Below are 27,369 nucleotides of genomic sequence, written 5' to 3'. Positions count from 1 at the left end.
ACCACTTAAAATGCCTTAAGAAGAACGACCTGAAAAAACAGGATGGAATGAGTGATTAGGATAAGAAATATGGCTGAGATACCCGCCACCCCCTCTCGACGCAATCCCCAAGGATGGGAAAACGGAAACGGTTCTGAACTTTTGGAAGGCGGGAGGGAGTGACCCTCCCGGCCGTATTTATTAAAATATGAAACAAAATCAAAACACAAAAATAACAGTTTCATATTATGTACAATTTCATTTCCACATTACGATGTTTGGCTAACCTTAACATACTTCTAATACAAAGGTTCTCCTAGCCGAACTAACATCCTACAAAACATTTAACTTGAAATTGTACATCCTAACGTTAAGGGCCAACGGCAAGGTCGTAACCGGTGTCAGATCCCTAAACCAGAATTACCCCCCCCACTTGGGAGGGGCGACCGCACAGAGGCTGTACCTCACATGCATCTACCAATTTCCCTTGACTTGACGGGGGCCCCAATGAACTCGACGCCATTTAAAGGTCGTCCGAGGACTCGTGTGAGGTGTCTAGAAGGTAGCGTAAACCCCCTCCCCACCCCACACAACTTACCACATCTGCCGTCGCAGGTGTCCTGGCCCCGGGAAATTCCCCAGGAGGGGCCCGTAGCCCCTCCTATCAAGGAAGGGGCCTTGACCGCCTTTCCTTTACTTTCGGCGGCCCATCCTTAGAAGGGACCGCCTCCCCGTTGAGGGGCCAATGGCCACCTCCCCCGGGCGCTCCCATCCGTAATGGGTGACGCCCCCCCATAGGGATCTTCCAATTACTGCTCACCGATCATGACCTTACCGTCCGACCAAAATAAATACGACAATTAACTAAATTCTAAATTAAAAGACAACCATAACTACTTCACGTATGATTACTGATCAACACAAGTGCAAAACTTTATTCGAAAAAACATACTCCAGATGATCATTCTCTTTATTGCATACACAGATAACACGTCCATCATCACAACCTGTAAGAAATAGAGTTACCACATCAAAACTTTATTTAAAACCACTTGCTGTCTTCAGGGGCTGGTGGGTGGGTCAAAATTGGCTCTTCGTTCCGTCTCGAGCTCACGTGCAGCGGGGAGGTGCAGCTTCAGAGCACAGGAACAAGAGGATGCTTTCTTGGCTTGCTGCTCCTTTTATCCGTCTTCGGGCAGGCGTAAACCCGCCTCCGCCTGCCCCCCGGGGGCGTGGCCGGCGGCGACAGCGTCTAGGACAACCCACTCCAGGGCGGGAAAAGGCGCGCCCCGGCTACGCCGCTTTGGGCATACCAGCCGAGACTCGCCTCCCGCCCAAGATGGCCTCCCGGGAGGATCCGGGTACTCCACCATACGTTCGGGGGGACCGAGTGGTCGCCCCTTTCCATATGGCTGAGATACCCGCCACCCCCTCTCGACGCAATCCCCAAGGATGGGAAAACGGAAACGGTTCTGAACTTTTGGAAGGCGGGAGGGAGTGACCCTCCCGGTCGTATTTATTAAAATATGAAACAAAATCAAAACACAAAAATAACAGTTTCATATTATGTACAATTTCATTTCCACATTACGATGTTTGGCTAACCTTAACATACTTCTAATACAAAGGTTCTCCTAGCCGAACTAACATCCTACAAAACATTTAACTTGAAATTGTACATCCTAACGTTAAGGGCCAACGGCAAGGTCGTAACCGGTGTCAGATCCCTAAACCAGAATTACCCCCCCCACTTGGGAGGGGCGACCGCACAGAGGCTGTACCTCACATGCATCTACCAATTTCCCTTGACTTGACGGGGGCCCCAATGAACTCGACGCCATTTAAAGGTCGTCCGAGGACTCGTGTGAGGTGTCTAGAAGGTAGCGTAAACCCCCTCCCCACCCCACACAACTTACCACATCTGCCGTCGCAGGTGTCCTGGCCCCGGGAAATTCCCCAGGAGGGGCCCGTAGCCCCTCCTATCAAGGAAGGGGCCTTGACCGCCTTTCCTTTACTTTCGGCGGCCCATCCTTAGAAGGGACCGCCTCCCCGTTGAGGGGCCAATGGCCACCTCCCCCGGGCGCTCCCATCCGTAATGGGTGACGCCCCCCCATAGGGATCTTCCAATTACTGCTCACCGATCATGACCTTACCGCCACAGGCCGGATAGTTGACCGGCTATCCGGACCCCCCACAACAACTCCTGCCTAAAGGTCATTTTTTAAACTCTTCAGCCAAGCTATGAGGTCTCCAATGAGTAACTCATTCCCCACCCGGGACAAATGGACCCCATCTCCCAAATACATACTGTCCCCCTTGATACAACCATGCGGAATAGAATGCAGTGTACTTGAACGAAACAATCTACCCAACTTGTTATTTACCTTCTTCACTGAGTGATTCAGAGCAGAAACCGAAATCGCCCCCCGCCACACTTTTCGTGGAATCATATGGGACCATGCAATTGTGCACCCTGGAACTCTTCTCGCCAACCAACTTACAGTGGAAAGCATTGCCTCGAGAAGCAGTCGTCTACCAGTGGTCACCAAATCATTACCCCCAAGATGGACTATGATTATAGACGGCGGTGACCTTGTCCGCCCTAACAAACCCTCGAAAAAGGATTGAAACTGGTCAATACAGAGCCCGCCCCTTCCGTAGAAGGTCACCCTGTACCCGTATTCCCCAGCTATGTGAATCATGTCACCTGCTTTGAATACGTCCGCGGCACGCCTCACGTATGAGTGGCCCACGACCCACACCACTTTTTCCGCAGCCGGTGATGTTTGACCGCTGGTTCCCAGGTATCGGGTCGACTGCACAGTCCGCCCCGCCTCGTAAGCTTGCGAAACTGTAAACCAAACAAAAACAAGAAGCGTGAGTACATGATAGCCGCTTCACAACATGTGCAACCGCACATACCTTTTGTAACAATTCGAGGACCAACGCCCCAAACGTTTCACTTTTTCTACACTCAGACCCCTGGCTGTAGCCTCAGTAGCAGCCCCTATCCGAAAGGAATGGGTCCCAAACTCGCCGGGGTTCAAGCCCACGGCCGAAATTGCCATTGTAAGCACCCGCTGGAACTGAAACCTCGTCAGTGGGGTGGCGTCAGCGTGTCTCAACAAGGTCCCCTCCCATGATGCCACCCTCTGCGCTAAATATTCCTCTACGCAAACAACAGGGCACATGGGAGATCCGGGCATCCTATGTATTACTACGCAGTCCCCAACCACACCCTGATCGGCCTTGGACCTGACAAACGAGACAGTCATCGTCTCCCCCTTAACCTGAATGTGCTCTCGGCACAGTCCCCCCACCGTATCCTGCTTGTTCTTCGCCACTAGTTCGCTTACCCGCATTGCCCCATGGAATGCTAACGCAAAGGCGGCCCGGAATAACACTGTTTCATACTGGGATGAACATGTCGCAGGGAGTACGGAAAATAACAGGGCCAATCTATCCAGACCTATCGGGTGCCTCTCATCTACTCTGCGACCCTCAAGGCGTTGCCACCCACGTAGCGCTTTCTGGACCACGAAAGACGCTGTCGGGTCCTGGATCCCATGAGCCCTTGCCATAAAGGAAATGGCGGCCCGATGCCTCTGGGCCGTAGCTACTGACTTGCCTGCCTGATGTAAAGACAGCAAAAAATTTTCGACAAGCTCTTCCTGGCCCCAAAGCTCCCCCCTGGCAGAACCCAAAAAGGACCAATAGGAACGGAACGCCCCTTGATATGCCTTCCTTGTCCTGGGTGCTAAACTCTCTCCCACGAGGTTTTGTAGTTCGGGGCACCGAGAGACCAGAGAGCTTCGGGAAAGGGTGCCGCCACCGGGTCCGCTGTGGGCAGAAAACCCCAGAAGGCCTGCATACGGAAACGAGAAAGCGCATCAGCCGCTTGGTTCAGCACCCCCGGGACATGTCTCGCCCTAAAGAGCACATTCAACTGCATACACAATAACACAATTTCTTTGAGCAGTCTCAGAATCCATTTGCAACGTGCTGCCTGACTGTTGATACACTCAACCACGGTCATGTTATCAGACCAGAACACCACAGAGTGATCCCGGAACCCCTCAGGCCATGTTTTCAGGGCCACCAAAATGGGGAAGAGTTCGAGAAAAGCAATGTTACTCGTCAGCCTGCACTCGTGCCACCATGATGGCCATCTTTGAGCCGACCATTGCGTCCCGAATATGGCGCCAAAACCTATACTCCCCGCCGAATCTGTCCAAAGCCCCAGCTCCTCGGAGGACGCCGCCGGCTTGTTCCAGACAATTCGACCATTGAAATCCGCCAGGAATGTCAACCAAATACGCATGTCCTGGCGAATCTCTGCCGAGAGCCTCGTGCGGTGGTGTCCCTCTTTAAGACCGACCATGGCTTGTGCAATCGAGCGGGAAAAGGGGCGGGCCATTGGCATTACTCTAAGGGCAAAATTCAACTGGCCCACCGTTTGCTGCAATTGATGCAAGTTTACCTTAGTCTCTCGAATACATGTTTCAAGGGAGGCCCTGAATTTTACCACCTTTTCTTTGGGTAACCGAAAACAACCCTCCTCCGAGTCGAGCTCTATCCCAAGAAATTCGAGTGAAGTCGAGGGACCCACAGTCTTACCTGGTGCCAATGGCACACCAAAATGATTCATTAAGCCACAAAATTCTTTTAAAGCCTGTCCACATTCTGGATCCCCGGCTGCCCCCAGAAACAGAAAGTCATCGAGATAATGCATAACATGCTGAAAACCCGTCTTTCTTGTGAATACCCATTGCAAAAAACAACCGAACTTTTCAAAATAAGCACAAGATATAGAGCATCCCATTGGCATACATTTATCCATGTAATAGCGACCCTGAAACATGAAACCAAGGAGACGCTGATCGTCTGGGTGTACCGGGAGCAACCGGAACGCTGACTCTATGTCTGATTTGGCCATCAGCGCTCCGGGCCCCAGGCGGTTCAACATGGCGACGGCCTCATCGAAAGATGCGTACTGCACCGAACACACTTCCGGGTCTATCGCATCATTCACGGAAAGACCTCGTGGGGCTGACAAATTATGTATTAGCCTAAACTCACCCGGGTCCTTTTTGGGGACCACCCCTAAGGAGGAACAAACAAAGTTAGCAACCGGTGGTAAATCGAATGGACCGGCAACCCGCCCTCGAGTCACCTCTTTCCCAATCTTTACCTGTACCACCGCCGTATGCTGCCGGACCGACAGTTGGTTCCTACAATTTGTTTGACCCTGAAAATTCCCCACTGGAATGCGGAAACCATACGAAAACCCGTCCCGCAACACCCCAGCGGAGACATGATCTGGGTATACATTGAGCCAAGGAATCATTGCCATGGTATCAACCGGGGTAGGTAAAGGCGCCCCTCGGACTATTTCAGACCTGTTTGGCGCTTCCCCTACCACCGTTATCACCCGTCTTGGCTCTGCACATGGTCTCGGGATGAGAGGACTGTCCACACCCCCCACATTCGTGTCTAAACTTGCATGACCCCTGAGGCCTTGTACATTTGCCCCTGTTAAAATTCCAACAAATCCCCTTTTTACCTGCGTTGCCACTCGACTTCGAGTGATGCTCGTTACCTGCACCCGTCCGAAAGGGTGTCCCAGAGGTTTGGCGGGAAGACTCACCCCCGCCACCCCCCAACAATGGTACCTTCAAAATGCCTGAATTCTCCATTTTTTGCCAAGAAATGGAGTCATAACAATCCCAAGTTAGAGCTGGGTCGTGCTCCTTAGCCTCCCTGAAAACATTGTCATAGCAAAACCACTGATTGCCCTCGTACGCCAGAGAATACTCCATAATACATGTCTGATAAATGGGCAATTCCGTCAACAACTCAGGCCTTCGCTCACCCATAATGGAGGTGAAAATGCCAAACGCTCTGCCCCAAGTACCTATGGTCTCGTCGACCTTAAAGGCGGCCATTTTTGCGCGCCAAACACTCGGATGCATAAGCTCTTTTTGGGCCTTCACATGCTCGATCTCGTAATGGTCAGTAAGCAAAGAAAACATGTTCACATACTTATTAGCCCAAATCTTTTCCTTAATTTCGAGTGGAACATGCTGGGCCACTTTCTCCCTTCGCGAGGGTACAGACCCCTCCCCCGCAATCGGCAGTAGCCGCTTACCTGAACACGGTGCTGTACTTGCTGCCGAACTTGCGCCTGCTGCGATCTCAGCCACCGGAACCTGCGGGGGAACAGAAGATGGCGCCCTTGCAGCCTGTCTAGATTCCCGCAATTGCCTCATCATTGCCCTGGCATCGTCCGCCGTGGTGCCCTCACTATCCTTTCCCAACCACGCTGCCAGTTGTGCAGCCAACTCAGGAGGCATATCTTCTTCGTTCACGGGGGTAACTACCACGGGGATCGGATGCCCCTCCTTCGGAACCGGGATTGGCTCCTCTATCGGTGTATCGGGAACCGGGGCCTCCCCCCCAGGTGCCACCCTCTTGGACCTCCTGCCTCTCCCGCTAGGGACCACTCCCGGCAATGCTGGTCCGACGGTTCGCTTCGGGCCTCCCTCCCCGTTCTTTACCGCCATCTGTTTCTTCAACTCGGCTACCTCCTTTACGAGCATGCGGAGCATCTGATCGGTACCGACCCGCTTTCCGACCTTCTTGCCCGGCATTCTCCAACGAAGATATCTGCAAAAACAAGAACAAAATTACAACGCTCAAAATTGGCTCTTCGTTCCGTCTCGAGCTCACGTGCAGCGGGGAGGTGCAGCTTCAGAGCACAGGAACAAGAGGATGCTTTCTTGGCTTGTTGCTCCTTTTATCCGTCTTCGGGCGGGCGTAAACCCGCCTCCGCCTGCCCCCCGGGGGCGTGGCCGGCGGCGTCAGCGTCTAAGACAACCCACTCCAGGGCGGGAAAAGGCGCGCCCCGGCTACGCCGCTTTGGGCATACCAGCTGAGACTCGCCTCCCGCCCAAGATGGCCTCCCGGGAGGATCGGGGTACTCCACCATACGTTCGGGGGGACCGAGTGGTCGCCCCTTTCCAAAACAGCTCTTAGTAATCTTTTTTTATTTCTACAGCACCTTGTGTGCACGAAAGAAATAAAGAAGCAGGCGAGGACGACAGTGCAGAGAAACAAGCATTGGCATGGCCAATAGGTCTCGCCTTTAAGATCTTTTAAGTGTGTAGCTAGAGCTATTGGCTTTCTTCCTGCACTGTCACTTTGATGTGCACAACACATGCTTTAGTCTTTCAAGGTATATGTCAAGTACTATATATGATTCATTTCCCATTACAACCAGGGTCATGTGAATCTGCAAGCGCCAAGTTGAAATTAAGGGGCACAACTTGGAAGAAATAGCAGGAAAGCAAGAAATACAAGCATTAGAAATGCTATACGTTTTGCATTTGCTTGACTTAAAGCTATTGGCATAAATAGCAATGTCTTTTACCCATGTGCTATGGAGTGTATGTAAGCGGTGTGTAGTAGAATTATGGGGGTTGGGTTGGATTGGAATTGTTAGTTGTGGAGTTGCGTGATGTGGAGCAGATTTGTATTGTGAAATTACGTGGCATGGTGTGCAGTGGAATTATGTGCATAGTAATCATGTGGTGTGGGATTGTGTGTTATGAAGTGTTACTTGCCACCCTGAGGTTTACGTTCACATTCTGGGAATTATGGTTTGTCTTTTGTCCCACTGTAATTATGGTCTCGGTTTCCTTGGAGGACTTACGGAAGGAGTCATACATGACAGCTATGAAAAGGGTGGCAATGATAAGCAATCAATGTAACAACTGCAAAGTGAAAAAGTTAAGTTTAGTTATAGCCAAAACATGGCAAAGCAAAAGCCTTGCTACATTATTTTTCAATTACAGATCTCAACTAAGGTTATGTTCCATAAACACTAAGTAGCTAATGAAAATGTAGTGGGTCGTTACACTGCGCACCTGTTATACAAGCTGTAAGGTTTGCATTTAGAAGTACAGAGTAAGAGGTCTGTCATTAATAAATGCTTACCATATTTTACAGCTAAGCACTTCAATATACAAAGCGTGTTGCTTTTTCTAGCAAGTTCTCGTTTCCTACTAACATATACGGACAAGGCTTGTTCTTTGGTACCAAATGTCGTTCCTTTGAGGGAAAGAACACTATAAGCAAACATGGCAGGTTTGCCAATTAGCATTAGTTGGGGTGAAGGTCACTTTTAGCTCAACTGTGCAGTTACCTCCAGTCTGCAGACAATGTAGCACTTGAAAAGCCTCCTCGTTCCTGGAGGCAGCCCTTCAATCTGTGGATCTGCTTTTGTGTGTGGATAATCCAGAACGGATGGGGAGACTGCACAATAGAGGGCTCTGGACAAGACTACCTTGGGAGGGAGGGCGAGGGGTGGGAGAAAATTAGACCAAAATTGTTTGTGTGTGTAAAAGGCCGCTTTATTAGGAAACAGGTGCACATTACAAATACAAACCTTGGCAACGCCTTACAAAACTAAACCTCACTAAATAAATAAATAACTGCAAAAACCCCGCCCCCCAACCCCCACCCCTAAAACACTTTGGGCCCTCCCCCTCCCAACAATACATCAATAAACATTATAACAGCATTATAAACATTACGTCATCGATAAAACATTACGTCATTAATCAAACATACGTCATCGTTTAAACTTTATTCGTCAAAACCCCAAATGAAATATCAACGGCCAGGCCCTCCATAACCATAAACCCTGCCTGACCCTTCACTCCTGCAAATACCCCCCCCCACAAAACTGAACGGTCAAACTATGACCAACATACCCCTGCACCGGTCAAAGAAATAATCGATCGAATACTCAACAAACAATCTACCTAAACCGAACTGATACACAAAAACACCGCACAGCACCTGTTCCTAGCGACAGATACAAAATACAATACCAAAAACCCCTGTACACCGATAACCAACAAAACAGCCTTTAATAAAAAGAAAAATTGCAAAAAACCAAAAGAAAACCCGGGGAAGAGAAGAAGGGAAAATGATAAATAAAAACGGGCGGGAGGGTGGGACAAAAAACGCTAAAAGCCTTCCTAGCCACCAGGTCACCAAACCTAAAATGGTGGCGAGTAGGCGGGAACGGGGGAATTTATAATTGGGCTGGCGGGTCCTACTAGACCAGCCCAAAAACTGGAACATTCTGGCAACTTCTGGAAAGAACCCCTCGCAGCCCTCCCAAACCGCCCGGGGGAGGGGACCTCCCGGCGGTCGGCTCCCTCCCCCAACCCCCCCTTGGGAGGGAGGGCGAGGGGTGGGAGAAAATTAGACCAAAATTGTTTGTGTGTGTAAAAGGCCGCTTTATTAGGAAACAGGTGCACATTACAAATACAAACCTTGGCAACGCCTTACAAAACTAAACCTCACTAAATAAATAAATAACTGCAAAAACCCCGCCCCCCAACCCCCACCCCTAAAACACTTTGGGCCCTCCCCCTCCCAACAATACATCAATAAACATTATAACAGCATTATAAACATTACGTCATCGATAAAACATTACGTCATTAATCAAACATACGTCATCGTTTAAACTTTATTCGTCAAAACCCCAAATGAAATATCAACGGCCAGGCCCTCCATAACCATAAACCCTGCCTGACCCTTCACTCCTGCAAATACCCCCCCCACAAAACTGAACGGTCAAACTATGACCAACATACCCCTGCACCTGTCAAAGAAATAATCGATCGAATACTCAACAAACAATCTACCTAAACCGAACTGATACACAAAAACACCGCCACCCAGAAAGGTAGGTGGGGGAGTCAACTACACCGCCTCCCTTTATGCCCCCCAAATCGCAAAGCGAAAAAGAAATGATATAAATCAACGCTGCATAGCCAATGCACGCGCTAACACCTCACGGAGCTCCAACAAGTAAAGATCCATGCCCACACGGGACAAGTGAACGCCATCATCCCTGAAAAATTCCACCGACTCAAACTTAATGTCCCTGTGTGAAATCCTGTTAAAACCAAGGCTCCTGCAACAACGAGACACCTCTGAGTTCACCTTCTTCCTAGCCCTGTCAACAGCCCTGGGATTATCAGCCCCTCTCCAAATCCTACGTGGTATCAATTCCGTCCAAAAAACATGGCACCCAGCCCAGAGTTCTTTAATGAGGCCTAAATCTCTTTTCATAGCTCGCAGCAAAACCACACCTTTGGTAGCACAGAGATCATTCTCCCCCAAATGAATAACTAAAATATCTGGACATAAGCCGCCCACCAAATTATTATTAAGACAAGGGATTAACTCTCTCCAGAGCATCCCACCTTTACCCTTCCAAACCACATTATACATTCGATCATTAAAACCGAGTAGTTCTCCAAAGTAACTTCTTGCTGCTTGTACTCTGGCCCACTTCACAAAGGAATGCCCCACTATCCAGACCGTTACCACCGGGGAGCGAGGCCCAGCAACGGATCCTGAAAAAGAAAAAAGAATTAGAAATCATGTGAAGGAGGATGACGCATGCGCCTCCTCCGCCGAGCTCCTCACATACCGTTGGAAACAATTTGACGACCAACGCCCCAGTCTCATGATATCCCTTTCAGTCCAACCTCTGTTAAAGGCCTCAGTGGCAGCACCTATTCGGAAAGAGTGTGTCCCATATAGATTGCCATCGAAACCTATGTGCTGCAAAGCCTTGCGCAAAACCATTCGTAATTGATAAGTTGTTACAGGAGCGCCATTGATATGTTGAAAAGCAAGCGCCTCATCACCACCCCCACATAGTGAACGCCAGCGCCGCGCCAGAAGTAAAGGGCAAGTAAGCTTTGGAGCACGCGCCTGTAACCACACGCCTTTCCCTTTTCCCGACTGATCAGTTTTGGAGCTGGCCAACCAGACATGCACTCCCTCATCAGAACAAAAAACGTCCTTCCAAAACAAGCCACATTTATATTTCGACCCCAACAACTCCAAGACCCGGAAAGCTCCAAAAAACATAAACGCCATCAACATGGAAAATAAACATGCCTCAAAGTCGTCTGAACAAACAAAAGGCAGAACAGTGATCAATCTGGCCAGAACCTGCCAAGATAGAGGAGCCCTGGCTCTACCAACATGTCCCTGTTCCCTGGCCCAACCCTCAAGCATCCTCCTGCCAAGTTCACCCGCTGACGGAGGATAACCCCACAACAACTTACCCATGAAAGCAATCCCTGCCAGCTTCCCAGAAATGGTTACTTTGGTCAATCCCTTATCCATAAGGTCCAATATAAAATTGACCACATCCTCCGACCGACTCGACAGATCCTCCCGCCTAACAGCACCAGATTCCAGAAATTCCCTCCAGGCCAGGGAATAAGCAGAACGCGTAGACGCAGACAAAGAACCTACCACCAATTGTACGACCCGACCTCGCCGACGTGCCACAGATGAATCGGCATCGGAGTCGGGGTTCTGTCTGCGTCCCTCGCCAGTCCACGGAATCTCCCCCACTGTGAACGAGACAGAGCATCCGCAATGTCATTGTCCACGCCAGGGATGTGCAAAGCACGAAAATGAATGTCGTGTTTCAAACAACCCAGAACGAAAACTCTCATAAGTTTTAACACCTGTTCGTCCCTGGCAGACTGCTGGTTCACAATCTCTACAACAGCCATGTTATCAACACGAAACAGCACTTTCTTATGTGCCAATTCCTCCCCCCACAGGGTCAAGGCGACCAACAAAGGGAACAGTTCCAAGAAAGTGATGCTGCGACCACCATTCAACCATTCATCAGGCCAACGTTCTGCACACCACCTGCCATTCCAAAACAGCCCAAAACCATCACTGCCAGCTGCATCCGAAAACATTTGCACATCCCACTGGAAGTCAACATCACGGACCAAGGGGACACCATTGAAAGAAGTCAAGAAAAACTTCCACATTCTCAAGTCCTCCTTAACGCCAGCAGACAGGCGAACACGATGGTGAGGCAATTGATGACCTGCAAGAGCCCTGCCCAGTCTTCTACAAAAAGTCCTGCCTGCTCTCACCACTCTGCAAGCAAAATTTAAATGGCCCAAAAGAACCTGAATCTCTTTCACCAACACTTTCCTCTTTGCCAACATCACTTCAAGCAGTTCCACCATTTTGACCCTTTTGTCTTCAGGCAGGCGAGCAGACATAACCACAGAGTCGATCTCAATACCCAAAAAGGAAAGGACAGTGGCAGGGCCCATTGTTTTCTCGGGAGCCAAAGGCACTCCCAGATCCTCCATGAGCCCTTGGAAGGTGTCCAGAGCCGTCTGGCACTCCGCGGAGCCCGGGGATCCGACAAAGAAAAAGTCATCTAGGTAGTGCGTTACCAGTGAATGACCGGACTGCTGTGAAAAGTACCATTGTAGAAAAGTACTAAAACACTCAAACAGAGCACAGGATATGGAGCAACCCATCGGCAGAGCCTTGTCCACGTACCATTTACCTGCGAATTGTATACCCAAGAGGCACCAATCATCCGGGTGGACAGGCAACAGCCGGAAAGCAGACTTGATATCACACTTGGCCATCTCAGCGGCTGCGCCCGCGGTCACAACAAGTGACATGGCCACGTCAACCGAAAAGTAAGAGACTGAATCCGCCTCTGGGTCAATAAAATCATTAACAGACGACCCCTCAGGCCACGATAAGTGCTGAATAAGCCTGAACTGCCCCGGCTCTTTCTTCGGGACCACTCCAACTGGTGACACAATTAAGTTAAGGATCGGCCAATCATGAAACGGGCCAGCCATCCTTCCTTCCTGTACTTCTTTATTGAGTTTGTCTTGTACCACCTTACCATGTTCAGAAGCTGATTTTAAATTAGCAGACCACCTTCTCTCCCGGGAGCCCATGTAACCTAACCGGAAACCAAATTGAAAACCTTCCAACAATTTTTTCTTTAGGGACTCATCCTCATAATCGTGCAAAGCAATGCGCAACCTCTCTAACTTAACCGGTGTATGAGCCCTTGGGCCCAGTACCCTTAGCACCTCTGGATCCCCTTCCCCCCGAAAACTGCGAGGGTGTTCCTGCATTGCCTGTACCTGTTTGCTTTCCCTGCTGGCTCCCCGATGGCTGGTTATCCCAGCATCTGGACAACGGGTGCTTCCTTCCACAGCCAGAGCATTCATGTTTAAACTTACAATACTCTCTGGTGCAGGAACCCCTGTTAAATTCCCAACAAAAACCTGACCCTGATTGCGTGGTTGCAGTAACCCCCACCCCTCCCCGGGTGGGCTTCCCCTGAAAGGGCCGGTAAACTAAAGGGAAACCACTCGCCGTGAAAATGGTTTTCCCCCCTGACGCTGACCCCATGGTATGCTGCCATAAATCCAAATCAAGCTACCCCCACTTAGCCTCAGGATCCCAAGCCATCCTGGCCCTAAATTCCTCATCGTATTGAGACCAAGCAAAACCACCCCCAGTGATCTGCGCCTTGCGAATAACGTCCATGTATTTAAAAAGAGACACGCTGCGCTCAGGGAACTTTTCACAGTATACACTTGCATAGATCAGGAAAGCAGCCGTCCAGTTTTCTATATTTAAGGGAACTCTAGGGCGTTTAGCCAGCTCAAACTCCTCCTCTTTAGACCCTTCTTTAGACCGTACTTCCCGGTGTAGTAGCTTAAGGAGTTCCACATACTCACCATTCCAAATACGTTCTTTGGTACTTAACATCAAATGAGCACCTAAAGGTTTTGTAACCCCCATGTATGGTAACTTTTTGATCTTCAACTCTTTACTGGCCACTGTCTCTTTAAACGTGCTGGAAGCACCAGCAGTAACACCACTTTCAACTTTATTCGTAACGTCTACCACATCATCAGTGCCCACAGCAGTGTCTTTTACGTAACGTCCTTTGAGCAGACGCCCATCACCAATAACCATGTCTGCTTCATCACCTGTACCCACAGACACCATAACAGGTTTGGCCTGTGCGGCTGATTGCTCACCTGGCAACAGAGAGACCACTCTCGATGGCTCTGCCCGTGGCGCCGAAGTCAATGCATCCTGTCTGCGAGGCGCCCTGATCGATGGGCCGTGCTCTCTTCTCCCTTGCACTTGACTCTGGACCACTGGAGCCTGAAAAACACTACGAGAAACATGAGAGGGCACCCCCCCTCAGACTCCCTCAATTCACCTTCTTCAGGACTATCCTCATCGTAGTCCAAAACAACTGAATCAACACTGGTATGCAACAAATCACCACGGGTCTTACCCAACCCGGTATCAACAACCGTACATTTAAATGACTTTGAAACTCCAGGAGGGGGAGCAGACTGTACACGCCTGTACCTCCCCTGTGCGTTGACTCTGCAGCTCCATAGCCGCCGGCAAGGCAGGACACCTAAACCTGCTACTCGTTGGGGCCAGCGGGGTCACGCCAGACCCTCGTGTGCTGGCTGCGGCGGGATCCCTCGGTGGAACAGAGAGGGCCGCGCTAGGCATTCTCCTCACTTCCCCTTGGCGAAATGGGACTGGACTGCGCCCTGCCAAGTCTGGAACTCCGCGCCTAGTATCGCCCTGCAAAGAAAAAGTTTGGACTGGTGTGCTAGGATTCCTACCATCCACAATCCAACCAGACGCATTCCCCATCCAATTTGAAACAACATCCATTCTCTGACCCCGTTCCAAAGAACGACCTCGAACACCGGACCTTAAAGGCACCTCCCGGACCGGAGAACCACCTGCCACCTCCTCGTCTCCACTGCGATCCAAATTATCAACCGCCACTACCGTAGAAGAAGATTTCCGACGAGCCCCTGATCCCAACTCATGGCCTGAAACCTCTTTCTGGAAACTACGCTGCGCAAGCCCCGCTGCGCCAAAATGCTCCCACCCAGGAGAACCACACATAAAATAAGGACCCCCAAAATCCCCAGACAAGCGAGGAGCTGTACTCCTGGGCCCTTGCGCCGGCCCGCCGCTCACCTGGCCGAAACCCCGATCAGGCCCCAACAGTGTACCCTGAAAGCCCACACCCCCCGCACTCAATACCCTAGGAGCATGGAACCTTCCCGAATCCACAACTGAAGTGCCACGGACCACAGAATCCAAACCAAAAACTGGCTGTCGTACATGCGAACCTGACTGAAAAGTTCCACCACTCACGATTGCAACATCCCCACCTTCACCCCGAAGACTATCATCATGCCCCAGGGAAACACCACCTCCAAAACTCCCTGATCGCGGAGCGTCATAACCCAAATTCGCGCCAGACAACGATCCTCCTTCCCCCATTTGGGCCCATTCACCCTCACCTCTAGAACCACCCCCAACAGACAAAACATCACCCGCTGACGTGCCCGGAGTAGAAAACAGTAACGGGCTCCCCACATTACCCCCAACGTCACCCACACCCGCATCAGCATCACGGCCAGCAAACTCCTGACTACCCGGCGGAAGTAAGCCAGAGGACAAACCAACCCGAGGTCTGACCATGCTCACATCACTCACCTCCCCAGTTTGAACCTCATAGGAAAACTGTCTCGACGGGGTTAACAAAATCCGCGGTGCCGTCTCGGGCACAAACTGCGATTCCTCGACTACAAACATGGCGTCATGAGAACCAGGATCAGCCCGCTCCCGATCCGACCCTTGCAACACAAATTGAACAGATCCCCTACGCCCACCGCGCACAGAGGCCACATCCGTAGACTGCGCACGCCGCTCAACCAGCGGGTCCGAAGCGGAGCGTTTCTTGCTTCCGCCCCGACCACCTCTACCCCGTCTCCCCGACACCTGCGCCTGACCCACCATAGCTCCTGGTATTACCGGAGGTCCCCCCGCCCCAGTCACAACTCCCAACTGAGGAGCCGGAGCCAGGTAGGCCTCGCCACCGCCCACACTCGAAGCCCCTTGAGTTTCCGGCCCTTCCGCCGTACTGGGCTCCCCACGAACCAACCGCTGAGGGGCCGGCTTCCTAGACCGGGAACGGCCCCTCTCGCTTACCTGACTCGGGCGTCTCTTCTTCGGCGACGAACATGCCATAACCGCAGCCACTACTCCAGCTGAAGCCTGGCGTTGGGGCCTAGCCTGCCCACCTCCTGCGAGCAAATCCAAACGGCCGGCATCGGCCAATAGACGCATCGCCTCAATAACTCGTGAATCTTCCATCGTATAGGAGCTCGAAACAATAATCTCACCACTAAAGCCTGACGAAGAGTCTCACACGACACACAAGACACTCTCTCACAAAAAACGCTAAAAGCCTTCCTAGCCACCAGGTCACCAAACCTAAAATGGTGGCAAGTAGGCGGGAACGGGGGAATTTATAATTGGGCTGGCGGGTCCTACTAGACCAGCCCAAAAACTGGAACATTCTGGCAACTTCTGGAAAGAACCCCTCGCAGCCCTCCCAAACCGCCCGGGGGAGGGGACCTCCCGGCGGTCGGCTCCCTCCCCCAAGCCCCCCTTCTCAGACTCCTGCAGCTGAATCCCAGCTTTAAGCACACACGACTTTAAAATACACAGAGGTGCTAAAAACAACAAATTCAGCAGGTAATTACAGCACAGAAAGGAGAACACAAACCCTGGGCTGCCAGGCAAGCCTGAAAACAAACAAGGTGCACATCTACACCAATAAAGCACAGGCAGCAGATGGACATGTGCCACTGCTGAGGCCCATACAGTGCAGGGACAATGACTGCAGCCTAGCCTCCTCAAAAGGAGGCACGTGTTGTGGGTAATTCTATAAAACATGTCTGGCTGGTGCAGCGACTGATATAAGCATGAAGTACCCGGTGAATGAAGTCCCGGGCTAAGTATTCCTTTAGTAAAGACTAGGGGAAACAAGCATTTGCAATTCAATAGGACTCACATTTATGCAAGACCTATGTTAAAAGTGGCGTACCAGCGGCGCAAGACTTGTAAATAAGCCCCTTTGTTGTTTCCAGTAAGTCGTAAGCACATAAACGCCTTTTCTCATTAAAATGTTGAGTACGTAATTGCAGAAGTCGCAGACCTGCCATCCCGAAGACAATTTTTATGGTGTGATTGTTCAGAAAAGAGAGTGTGGCATTGATAAGGGGACGGGGACATGGCGAATAGCGCTTTGGGCACCCTACCATGATTAAACACTCCCCACCTGTACTTCCCCTTCCATACACAGCAAGAATTAATTTTAAAAAAAGCAGTCACACCGAGCTGAAAACCCTGGAAAGAATTTTCTGCTGACAGTGTCATGGCCTCTCACCGTGTGTCCATGTGCTGAGGTGTGAAACTGAAAGTGTTAGTTGGCAGGCCTGATGTCACCCCACGCTGTTTGCGCTTTGAAGTGCTCATATCATGTCTTTGATTCGTATCACCTACCTTTATCGTTGCCAGGGCTTTCGCTGGTCGTTGGACTTGTGCTTTACATATCAAGTATCAATGATGAGATGCTGAACAGGACGAAAGACTCTGAGGCCTACTTCGGTTACAAGTACGGATGGTCGTTTGCCTTCGCTGCCATTTCCTTTCTTCTAACAGAGGTAAGGTTCCCACATTGTACGTTATTTCTCGAATTTTTCTAAAACTCCATAATTTTAGATGACACTGGCACTGCATACTTACTGAAATGTGCTCAAGACGGAAAAAAACAAACATTAATTTTTAATAGTAAATTTGAAAAAAAAGGAGGGGCAAATTTACAAGCCCCTTACCCCAGATTTGTGCCGCTGTTGAGTCACTTTTGCGATGCAGCGGCGGTGCAAAGCCAGCGCCATGCTGCGTCAAAACCCTGTGCCTGCTTGAAGCAGGTGTAAGGATTGACGCAGCATGTTAGGGATAGGGGCACCCCTAGCCTTGCTGGAGCTGCGTTGCGCTTGCGATGCAACTCCAGAAATGCGTTGCCCTTCCGCGGGGGTATGACACACGCATCTGCCCATCTGTGCTCCACGGTGAGCCGCATTGTAAATGCGGCGCATCAGTGGTGGCACACGGGTGGGCAGATGCATCGCAACTCTTGTGGCGCATCCCTGCTGTTTTGCAAAGATGCACCAGAAGTAGTAAATCTGTCCCGGTGTATGCAATTTTAATTCTAACCAGAGAATATTGCAATGCGTTCTTTCATTAGTGTGGAAAATATCAAATGCAGTAAGCCTTCCATTCCTTCTGATGCAGAATACACATTTACACGGAGTTTATGTATGTGCCAACTCCATCTTTGTTTGGTACTTTGTGGCTCTGCATTCACCTAGTGATTCGCCGATATCAAACGGTGCGCAGATGGTGAGCTGGAAAGCCCTGCAGGATCCTGCCCATGCGTGCACGTTAAGACTTTGCACATGCATAATCACGTATGGCATCTGAACCAGCTTGCCATGTTTTAACTCATAGGAAACTGCTTCAGATGCCTTTGGGGCATATTTATCAAGAGTTTTGTGTCACCCGCAGAGGGTGGCACATAACCTATAATGAGATTTGCCAAGCCACGCAAGGCTACCTTGCGATTCCCTGTGTGGTCTGGTAAATCTAGAGTAATGAAAGGCAGCTGCCATGTGATACTCTGCACCAGGGATGCTTTCCATTGGGTGGAGTGTGGGCGTTACCACTCATCCAGTCATGGATTATGAAGCATTCCCAGATTTACTAATACTGATAGACCTGGTAATGAGTCAGAATGCTACGTCCTCCTAGGGCAGGCGTAATAAGGAAAAATATTTGTATTTCTCCTTGTTTTTTGCCCTTTTTGCAGCAAATGTAGAAATAGGAAAAAGCCTGCCAGTAATGAAGGCACTAATTCTACATGGTGCAAGGGTGCCTGCGTTAGTACCAGGCAGCAGTGTGTGCGCCAGCGCAGGCAGAGAGCAGAAATGTGCCATATCTTCATAGATATGGTGCATTCCTTTCATGCAGCTCAGCACAGCAGGGTGTCTTACTGTGTTGCTTGAAATAATGATAAACATGGCCTTTTGTGTTTTGGGGTGGTTTGGAATAGGTGTGTTGGTAGCGCCCAGTACAAAGCCCTGCCCATCTTCTTTGGCCTGACTCCTTTAGAGCTGTTTGAGCTGTGATGACCCCGCCCCCTTCTGAAGGCCCACGTCTTTCCCTCTGCCACTCATCCTCTCAGCAGCACCCATATGTTGTCTGCATTTAATTCGTTTAGTGCAGCAACGTGCAGGTGGCATCCCTCCTTTTGTTTGAGTTATAATACTGGATGGGAGCTGTCTGCATCCTAAGACCTAGAAGCCAAAGCATTAGAAGAAAGCAAAGGCAAACAGTATTTTACAAGTATTAAGAGAAACTATGATTTGGAGGAAGGTTTTTAGCTTTGTTCAACTACCTATGTAAGACATGTGCTTCCACTGTAAGAGTGCAAGATTTACCTGTTATTATGAATAACAACACACATATTTATGTAAATGTACTTATTTGTTATTTAGTTCTTTTATAGTACTACTCATCCCAGTGTAGCATGTCGGAGCGCTTTACATCACACACAGATGCACAATAAATCATAGAAGTGTGTAAATCGATATGCAGGAAATGTTACATAAGGCAGTGACAGTTATGACTTTTAAGGTGTAGGAATCACATATCATCCATACTTGTAGACATTTTTGCATCCTTCCCGACTCTGTGCTGCGTCACGGCGCAGTACCTTTTTTGCGGCCTTGACAGCAGGTTTCAGGCCAATGATGAGTAAACTTCTCAGTGAGGCTTTCGCTATCATCAAATTCTTTACATTTGCTGGAGTAGCGCTTTGACTCCACATACGCCAAACTTAGATCTTCACTTCTAACGAGGCACATATGGCATGCACGAGCAGTCTGCTGGACCATGGCATACTCTCTCGGAGAGCACTGTTGATCTTTCGGTTACTTATCCTCTATCTCATTGCCAGGTGTAGTGTCCTCCGCAGCCTGGGTACTCGTAATGAAAACACCACACTCAGGGCTTAGTATTACATTTATTTATTCCTCAATGTGTAACTGCAAACTCCATGTTCTAAACATGAACTCTATTCACCACACCAGAACACTTGCGTCATAGTTCTACGGAGTCCATCAGAAACTCATAAGACACTACAGACATTATATGTAAAGAGTGAAGGGTCAGGAAAAACAGAAACTCAGGATACAAAATCAAACATTGTAATTGTGATTATCTGAATTAATAAGTCTTTATTATTTCCCAAAGGAACCCTTTTTTTCGATCTTTGAATAACAACAAATTGCAGACCTAAACCCATGACTTACAGTTTTCATGCTGCTCATTGATGCTGGAAAATAGAGCACTGTGAAATATTAGAAGTCTTGCAACTTATGAACTGCAAGTTACAAATGTATCTCAGTGCCAAAATCAGTAGCCCACTTACCTATCTAAATACAATAAAAAAAATCATTTGTGAACTGCATGTTACACGATGTGCTTTGCAGCAGGCTACTTTGTGAGTCAAAACTGTGACAGGACAAAATCAGAACTCTCCCAGAACTGTGTTAACCACTACAGTTATCTTACTACTATTATAATAACCTCAAAATGTATGACTGACAAAGATCTCAGGAGCAGGTATTTTAATTATGTGAGATATTTTAAATTGCTAACTCTTTGTGGCTAATTATGTAAGCTAGAACAGAGTTACTCTTATGTACGTCCTTTTTGCCAATTTCTTTGCAGCAGTTAAAAACAAGCATTTACAATGCAATGGTTTTGCCTTTGTTAAAGTTAGAGCTATTGGCATTGCTCTTGACATTTTTTTTATTTATGTTTTTTTTTAACATAAATAAATGGCATTGTCATTTACAATAGCAGGGCACAGGGAAGGGGGGAGAGGAGAGACGAAGGAGAGCTGCGGGCTCTTGTTGTAATGCTTGCATAGATGAGTTGGTGGATGCATGCATGGGTGCATGCATGGATGGGTGTATGGATGGGTGTATGGATAGATGGATGGGTGGATGGATAGATGCATATATACAGCCAATCCCTCAACAATTTATGCAATCCACCAACCCATCCAACCAACAACCCATCCATGCATCCACCCATACATCCATGCATCATGCATACATCCATCCATCATGCATCCATCCACCCACTGTGTCCCACTCCGACCCCTCTAAATATAACTCATTTTTTCAGTATAAAGAGATGACTGTATTCACTAGTATATGCAGTAGTGTGTGGTGGACTTAGTTTGAGTGTTTGTTTCCTGCACACTCACACACTGCCCGTACACATTCACACACTGCTCACCCTGCACACTCACACAATGTGCACCCTGCACACTCACACACTGCAGTCACTGTCACTCTGCAGTCACTGTCACTCTGCAGTCACTGTCATTGCACTCACTCACTCTTGCACACACTGTCGCTCTCGCACTCACTCTGCACTCACTGTCACTCTGCACTCACTGTCACTCTGCACTCACTGTCACTCGCACTCACTGTCACTCGCACTCACTGTCACTCGCACTCACTTGCACTCACTGTCACTCTCGCACTCTCTGGACTCACTGTCACTGTCGCACTCACTGTCACTGTCACACTCACTCTGCACTCACTGTTGCTCTCGCACTCACTCTGCACTCAGTCTGCACTTGCACTCACTCGCACTCACTGTCACTCGCACTCACTGTCACTCTCGCACTCTCTGCACTCACTGTCACTGTCGCACTCACTGTCACTGTCGCACTCACTCTGCACTCACTGTTGCTCTCGCACTCACTCTGCACTCAGTCTGCACTCGCACTCACTCTGCACTCAGTCTGCACTCGCACTCACTCTGCACTCAGTCTGCACTCACACTCACTCTGCACTCAGTCTGCACTCACACTCACTGTCACTCGCACTCACTGTCACTCGCACTCACTGTCACTCTGCACTCACTGTCACTCTGCACTCACTCTCACTCTGCACTCACTCTCACTCTGCACTCACTCTCACTCTGCACTCATTCTCACTCTGCACTCACTCTCACTCTGCACTGTTATGTTATGTTATGTTATATGGATATTTATTGCGCGCACAATTACTCATGAGTATCCTGGCGTGAAGCATAACCACAGAGAAGTCGAGAGCTGAACAACAGAACATAACAACTTTAATAGGCTATATTAAAAAGATGAGTCTTAAGGAGCTTCTTGAAGCAGCCCAGGTCTCTGGTGTCCCTGAGAGTAAATGGGAGGGAATTCCAGAGGGCAGCGGCTTTGACCGAAAAGGATTGACCGCCCAATCTGGTTCGCCGGAAGCGGGGGACTACCATCCGTCGTTGGGAGGCCGACCTAAGGTGGCGACTTGGGACATGGAAAGTCACTCTTTTCCTGAGGTAGGCAGGGCCAGTATCATGAAGGGCTCGATGCGTGGGTACCAGAGCCTTGAATTGGACTCTTTGGGCCACCGGCAGCCAGTGAAGAGTGGCCAATTGCGATCTTATGCTATTTCGTCTAGAGATACCCAGCAAGAGTCTCGCGGCTGCATTCTGGATAAGCTGGAGTTTATTTACCAGAAAGGAGGGGGAACCCAGATACAAAGCGTTAGCATAATCCACGCGGGAAAATATGAGGGCTCTAGCGACCGTTTCTTTAGCTGGCTGGGGTAAGAGAGGAAAGAATCTACTCAGAGATCTGAGGGTCCCGAAGCAGGCACCCGTCAATCGCTTGATCTGCTCTGCGAAACTCAAATCTTCGTTGAACCATATGCCCAGGTTCTTGGCTGGGCCACCTTCAGAGAGGGGACGGGGAAAATCAGGGGGCCAAATCAATTCAGTGAATTGGCTTGGAAATTGACCGTATAGTAAAATCTCTGATTTTCCCTCATTGCATTTGAGTTTGGCATGAGCTAACCAGGTAAAAACGGCTGCCAGGCATTTTTGTGCTGCATCCGTTTCTAAAGTCGAGTTACCCCATGTAAACAGGAGCTGGGTGTCATCAGCGTAGGCCATAATTTTTGCACCCAGCTCCTCGGCCAGGTAGATCAGCGGGGTCATATAGATGTTAAAAAGAAGTGGGCTCAATGTAGAGCCCTGTGGGACCCCGGTCTGAACAAGCCTGGCCGAGGAAGAGTACGGGGGCATCCAGACTTGCTGATAGCGGGAATCCAGAAAAGACTCCAGCCAGGACCACACAGCCCCAGTGATGCCAATCTCAGTGAGGCGAGCCAGGAGGAGTTGGTGAGGGACCGTATCAAAGGCGGCAGAGAGGTCCAATAAAATTAGCGCCGCTCTGCCACCCTTGTCCGTGCACTCCCTAATGGCTTCCACCACCTCCAGCAAGGCTGTCTCAGTGCTGAAGGAGGCCCTAAAGCCCGACTGGGCAGGATGAAGTGCACCAGACTCCTCCACAAAGGCATTCAGCTGCCGAAAAACAACCTTTTCGCAGACTTTCGCCAGTGCCGGGAGCAAGGAGATGGGGTGGTAGTTGGCTGCCGTAGCGGGGTCTGCCGAGGGTTTCTTCAGGAGAGGCAAGAGTTTAGCTTGCTTCCACTGCTTAGGTACCACTGCCGATTGGAAAGACCAATTGATCAAAGTAGTGACCTCAGACCCTACACAGTCTGCTACTCCCGCCAGAACTCTTGCCGGGCAAGGATCACTCACTCTCACTCTGCACTCACTCTCACTCTGCACTCACCGTCACTCTGCACTCACTGTCACTCTGCACTCACTGTCACAAACACGTTGCTCGGGGCATTTGTTGACAAAGCAAAGCAGTTCCATTAAGTGTCAAACAGGTATGGAGCAGGTTTGCTTTCCCATGTATGTCTGTATTTGAGGTGAGTTGCATGAAAAAGATGCATCACCTTATCAAAGAGGAACTCCAATAGCCCCCAGCACCTCCCTTTGCCAGGAGGATGTGAACTCCTACACAGAAGCAGGGCAGAGTCCTCCATGCTGGGCCCTTGGCCCAGGATAGAAGGAAACGCATTCTATGGAGAATGACAATGTGCTAAATGGGGACCCTGCCCCAGACCTGACAAACAACACCTACATCTGACCTCGGGAATTTGTCCTCGGGCCCCAGAGAATAAATCCGACCCTGTCTGAAGCCTTAGGCCGGTCAGCAGGTCGAAAGCAGCAGGGCCATCATACCATGCGGATGTCAACAGTGGAAGTGCGCAGTTTTTCTGTCGACCTAAACTTCTACCGCGTGTCCCCTCCACTCCAAAATCTAGGGAGGGAGGGGATAAATCCCTTACGCTTCCTGGTCCCATCAACGAAGATAGTCAGAGCAGTCACAACAGACACACATGGACATGGTCATACACGAGCAGTCACCGAGCAGGAGCTCACACAAACGTGTAGGCGCACACAAACCGGCGGTGTCACCAGCAGCATTGAAGTTTGGCAACTCGTCTGCACATCACTTAACAATAGTATTAGACAGGGGGCTTCTTGCAGACAGTCACAGGGCCTCGAGAAGAACCACCCATAGGTCCCCGACAGACGTTCGTAGTCTTTACGGTCTATGGGGGCGGACATTTCCAGTGTCCTGCGGATCCTGCTTTGCAGGTGTTTATGGGATGGGGAAAGAGACGAACACCCCCACCCCGCCTTATTTTTTTTTATTCAGTCTTGGTACACGCACTCTTCCTGCACGCTGGGTTTGCCCTAGTTGCCTCCAAGTTATGAGCACGAGGGGCAAATATGAGTGTATCCAGACCATTCAATCCTTGGCCTCTATTTAGAAACAAGAACCTCCCACCCCGCCCCCCCCCCCACACACACTTCTTCGGGCAAGAAAGCCGTGCCATTTCCAGGGAATTCCAAGGTTAGGAGAAAGAGACGACTGCTGACATGACACCGTGCCAGCCCCTCCGCCTCGCCTCCTCCTGCTCTTCCTCTTTTTACCTCACCGGATCGTACCCGCAAGAACCTTATCTGTTTTGGGAGTCGCTGGGCCTCAACCCTCCGCGCTGCCAGATGTTCCTCAATGCCACTCCCTTGCCTACATGTTTGTTGTCCCTGGCCCTTCGGATTGTGGCGAGCCCTCAGCCCACCCTCCCACCCACTCTCACGTGACCAGCCCCTCTGACCACCCTCCTACCCACCCCTCCAGAACCCAGTTTGTCCGCCCAGGTTCCCAGTCACGTAGCAAGCGTGACACGAACTATAGCTTAAGTGAAGAACATTGCCTACGAAAGTCCACGCTATATAAATTGCATAAATAAATAAAAAAATAATCACCAGTTGCTTTACACACGTACACACTAATTTTGTTATTCACAGGCAGATTAAGTGATTTGCTCAGAATCACAGGCTGTTGAGCGTCCCTGCCGAGACTCGAACTCCGTTCTACAGCTTCGAGGTTGACCGCTGTCGCCGTTAGGCCACATCCTGGTAAACCTAACCTCAAAGGAGCAATGTTTTTTGCAAATAATATTTACAACACAATATTTACGTCAGGTGATCATTTTGTTATCGATACTCTGACATACAACCAATCTAGTGCCGTCCCGTTCAATTCCTGTAGGACTAAAACAGGCCCCTCCAGTTGATATTAAACACAGCCGAGACGCAAGAGCACAGAAAGCGTGTTCATGGATGGCCCCAATAAAGCAATGTATGCCATACGCAATAAACGGCATCTCGGTAGGATTCTGTCCAAATGTTCCAAGACTATTCAATCCTTGGCCTCTAGTTAGAAACAAGAACCTCCCACCCCGCCCCACCCCCCTTCCACACACACTTCTTCGGGCAAGAAAGTCGTGCCATTTCCAGGGAATTCTAAGGTTAGGAGACAGAGATGACTGCTGACATGACACCGTGCCAGCCCCTCCGCCTCGCCTCCTCCTGCTCTTCCTCTTTTTACCTCACCGGATCGTACCCGCAAGAACCTTATCTGTTTTGGGAGTCGCTGGGCCTCAACCCTCCGCGCTTCCAGATGTTCCTCAATGCCACTCCCTTGCCTACATGTTTGTTGTCCCTGGCCCTTCGGATTGTGGCAAGCCCTCAGCCCACCCTCCCACCCACTCTCACGTGACCAGCCCCTCTGACCACCCTCCTACCCACCCCTCCAGAACCCAGTTTGTCCGCCCAGGTTCCCAGTCACGTAGCAAGCGTGACACGAACTATAGTTTAAGTGAAGAACATTGCCTACGAAAGTCTGCGCTATATAAAATTGCATAAATAAATAAAAAAATAATCACCAGTTGCTTTACACACGTACACACTAATTTTGTTATTCATAGGCAGATTAAGTGATTTGCTCAGAATCACAGGCTGTTGAGCGTCCCTGCCAAGACTCGAACTCTGTTCTACAGCTTCGAGGTTCCCACACACACTTCTTCGGGCAAGAAAGTCGTGCCATTTCCAGGGAATTCCAAGGTTAGGAGACAGAGACGACTGCTGACATGACACCGTGCCAGCCCCTCCGCCTCGCCTCCTCCTGCTCTTCCTCTTTTTACCTCACCGGATCGTACCCGCAAGAACCTTATCTGTTTTGGGAGTCGCTGGGCCTCAACCCTCCGCGCTGCCAGATGTTCCTCAATGCCACTCCCTTGCCTACATGTTTGTTGTCCCTGGCCCTTCGGATTGTGGCAAGCCCTCAGCCCACCCTCCCACCCACTCTCACGTGACCAGCCCCTCTGACCACCCTCCTACCCACCCCTCCAGAACCCAGTTTGTCCGCCCAGGTTCCCAGTCACGTAGCAAGCGTGACACGAACTATAGCTTAAGTGAAGAACATTGCCTACGAAAGTCTGCGCTATATAAAATTGCATAAATAAATAAAAAAATAATCACCAGTTGCTTTACACACGTACACACTAATTTTGTTATGCACAGGCAGATTAAGTGATTTGCTCAGAATCACAGGCTGTTGAGCGTCCCTGCCAAGACTCGAACTCTGTTCTACAGCTTCGAGGTTGACCGCTGTAGCCGTTAGGCCACATCCTGGTAAACCTAACCTCAAAGGAGCAATGTTTTTTGCAAATAATATTTACAACACAATATTTACGTCAGGTGATAATTTTGTTATCGATACTCTGACATACAACCAATCTAGTGCCGTCCCGTTAAATTCCTGTAGGACTAAAACAGGCCCCTCCAGTTGATATTAAACACAGCCGAGACGCAAGAACACAGAAAGCGTGTTCATGGATGGCCCCAATAAAGCAATGTATGCCATACGCAATAAACGGCATCTCGGTAGGATTTTGTCCAAATGTTCCATCTGCTTCAAGGCACCTCTCGCTCATATGGTGTCCGGGTCTCACTTTGCGTATGTCAATGGTTTGCATTTCTTTCCTGTGTGTATGCCGTTAGTGGGTGAAAATGAAAAAGGAGCCCTCCGCGGTGTTGTGGCCTATCACGCCAAGCCAAAGGCAACGTGTGGAGGACAGAGCGGCCTCGACGGCTAGGGTACAAGTCAACAGCAAACATTGAAAATAGATATATTTTGCCTTTAAAGCTCTTTGTGGTCTTGTGCTATTCAGTTGACCGCATTTGAGCCTCTATTCCTAGGTAGACGCTGAGATGTGGAAGGCT

General features: G+C 49.7%; 1 protein-coding gene across 1 annotated transcript in view; it reads left to right on the top strand.

Moving 5' to 3' along the window:
• CACNG5 (calcium voltage-gated channel auxiliary subunit gamma 5) overlaps positions 1-27,369 on the top strand; it is a 438,933-nt gene that overhangs the window by 398,863 nt on the left and 12,701 nt on the right. The window contains exon 5 of the mRNA XM_086928775.1: positions 17,290-17,435. Coding sequence (XP_086784901.1) covers positions 17,290-17,435 — 146 coding nt within the window. The remainder of the gene's footprint in view (positions 1-17,289; positions 17,436-27,369) is intronic.

The sequence above is a fragment of the Lissotriton vulgaris genome, chromosome 7, assembly GCF_964263255.1.
Source record: "Lissotriton vulgaris chromosome 7, aLisVul1.2, whole genome shotgun sequence".
NCBI classification, from domain to species: Eukaryota; Metazoa; Chordata; class Amphibia; order Caudata; family Salamandridae; genus Lissotriton; species Lissotriton vulgaris.
The sequence above is the reverse complement of the archived record's forward strand: the minus strand, read 5'-3'. Positions and strand labels throughout refer to the sequence as shown.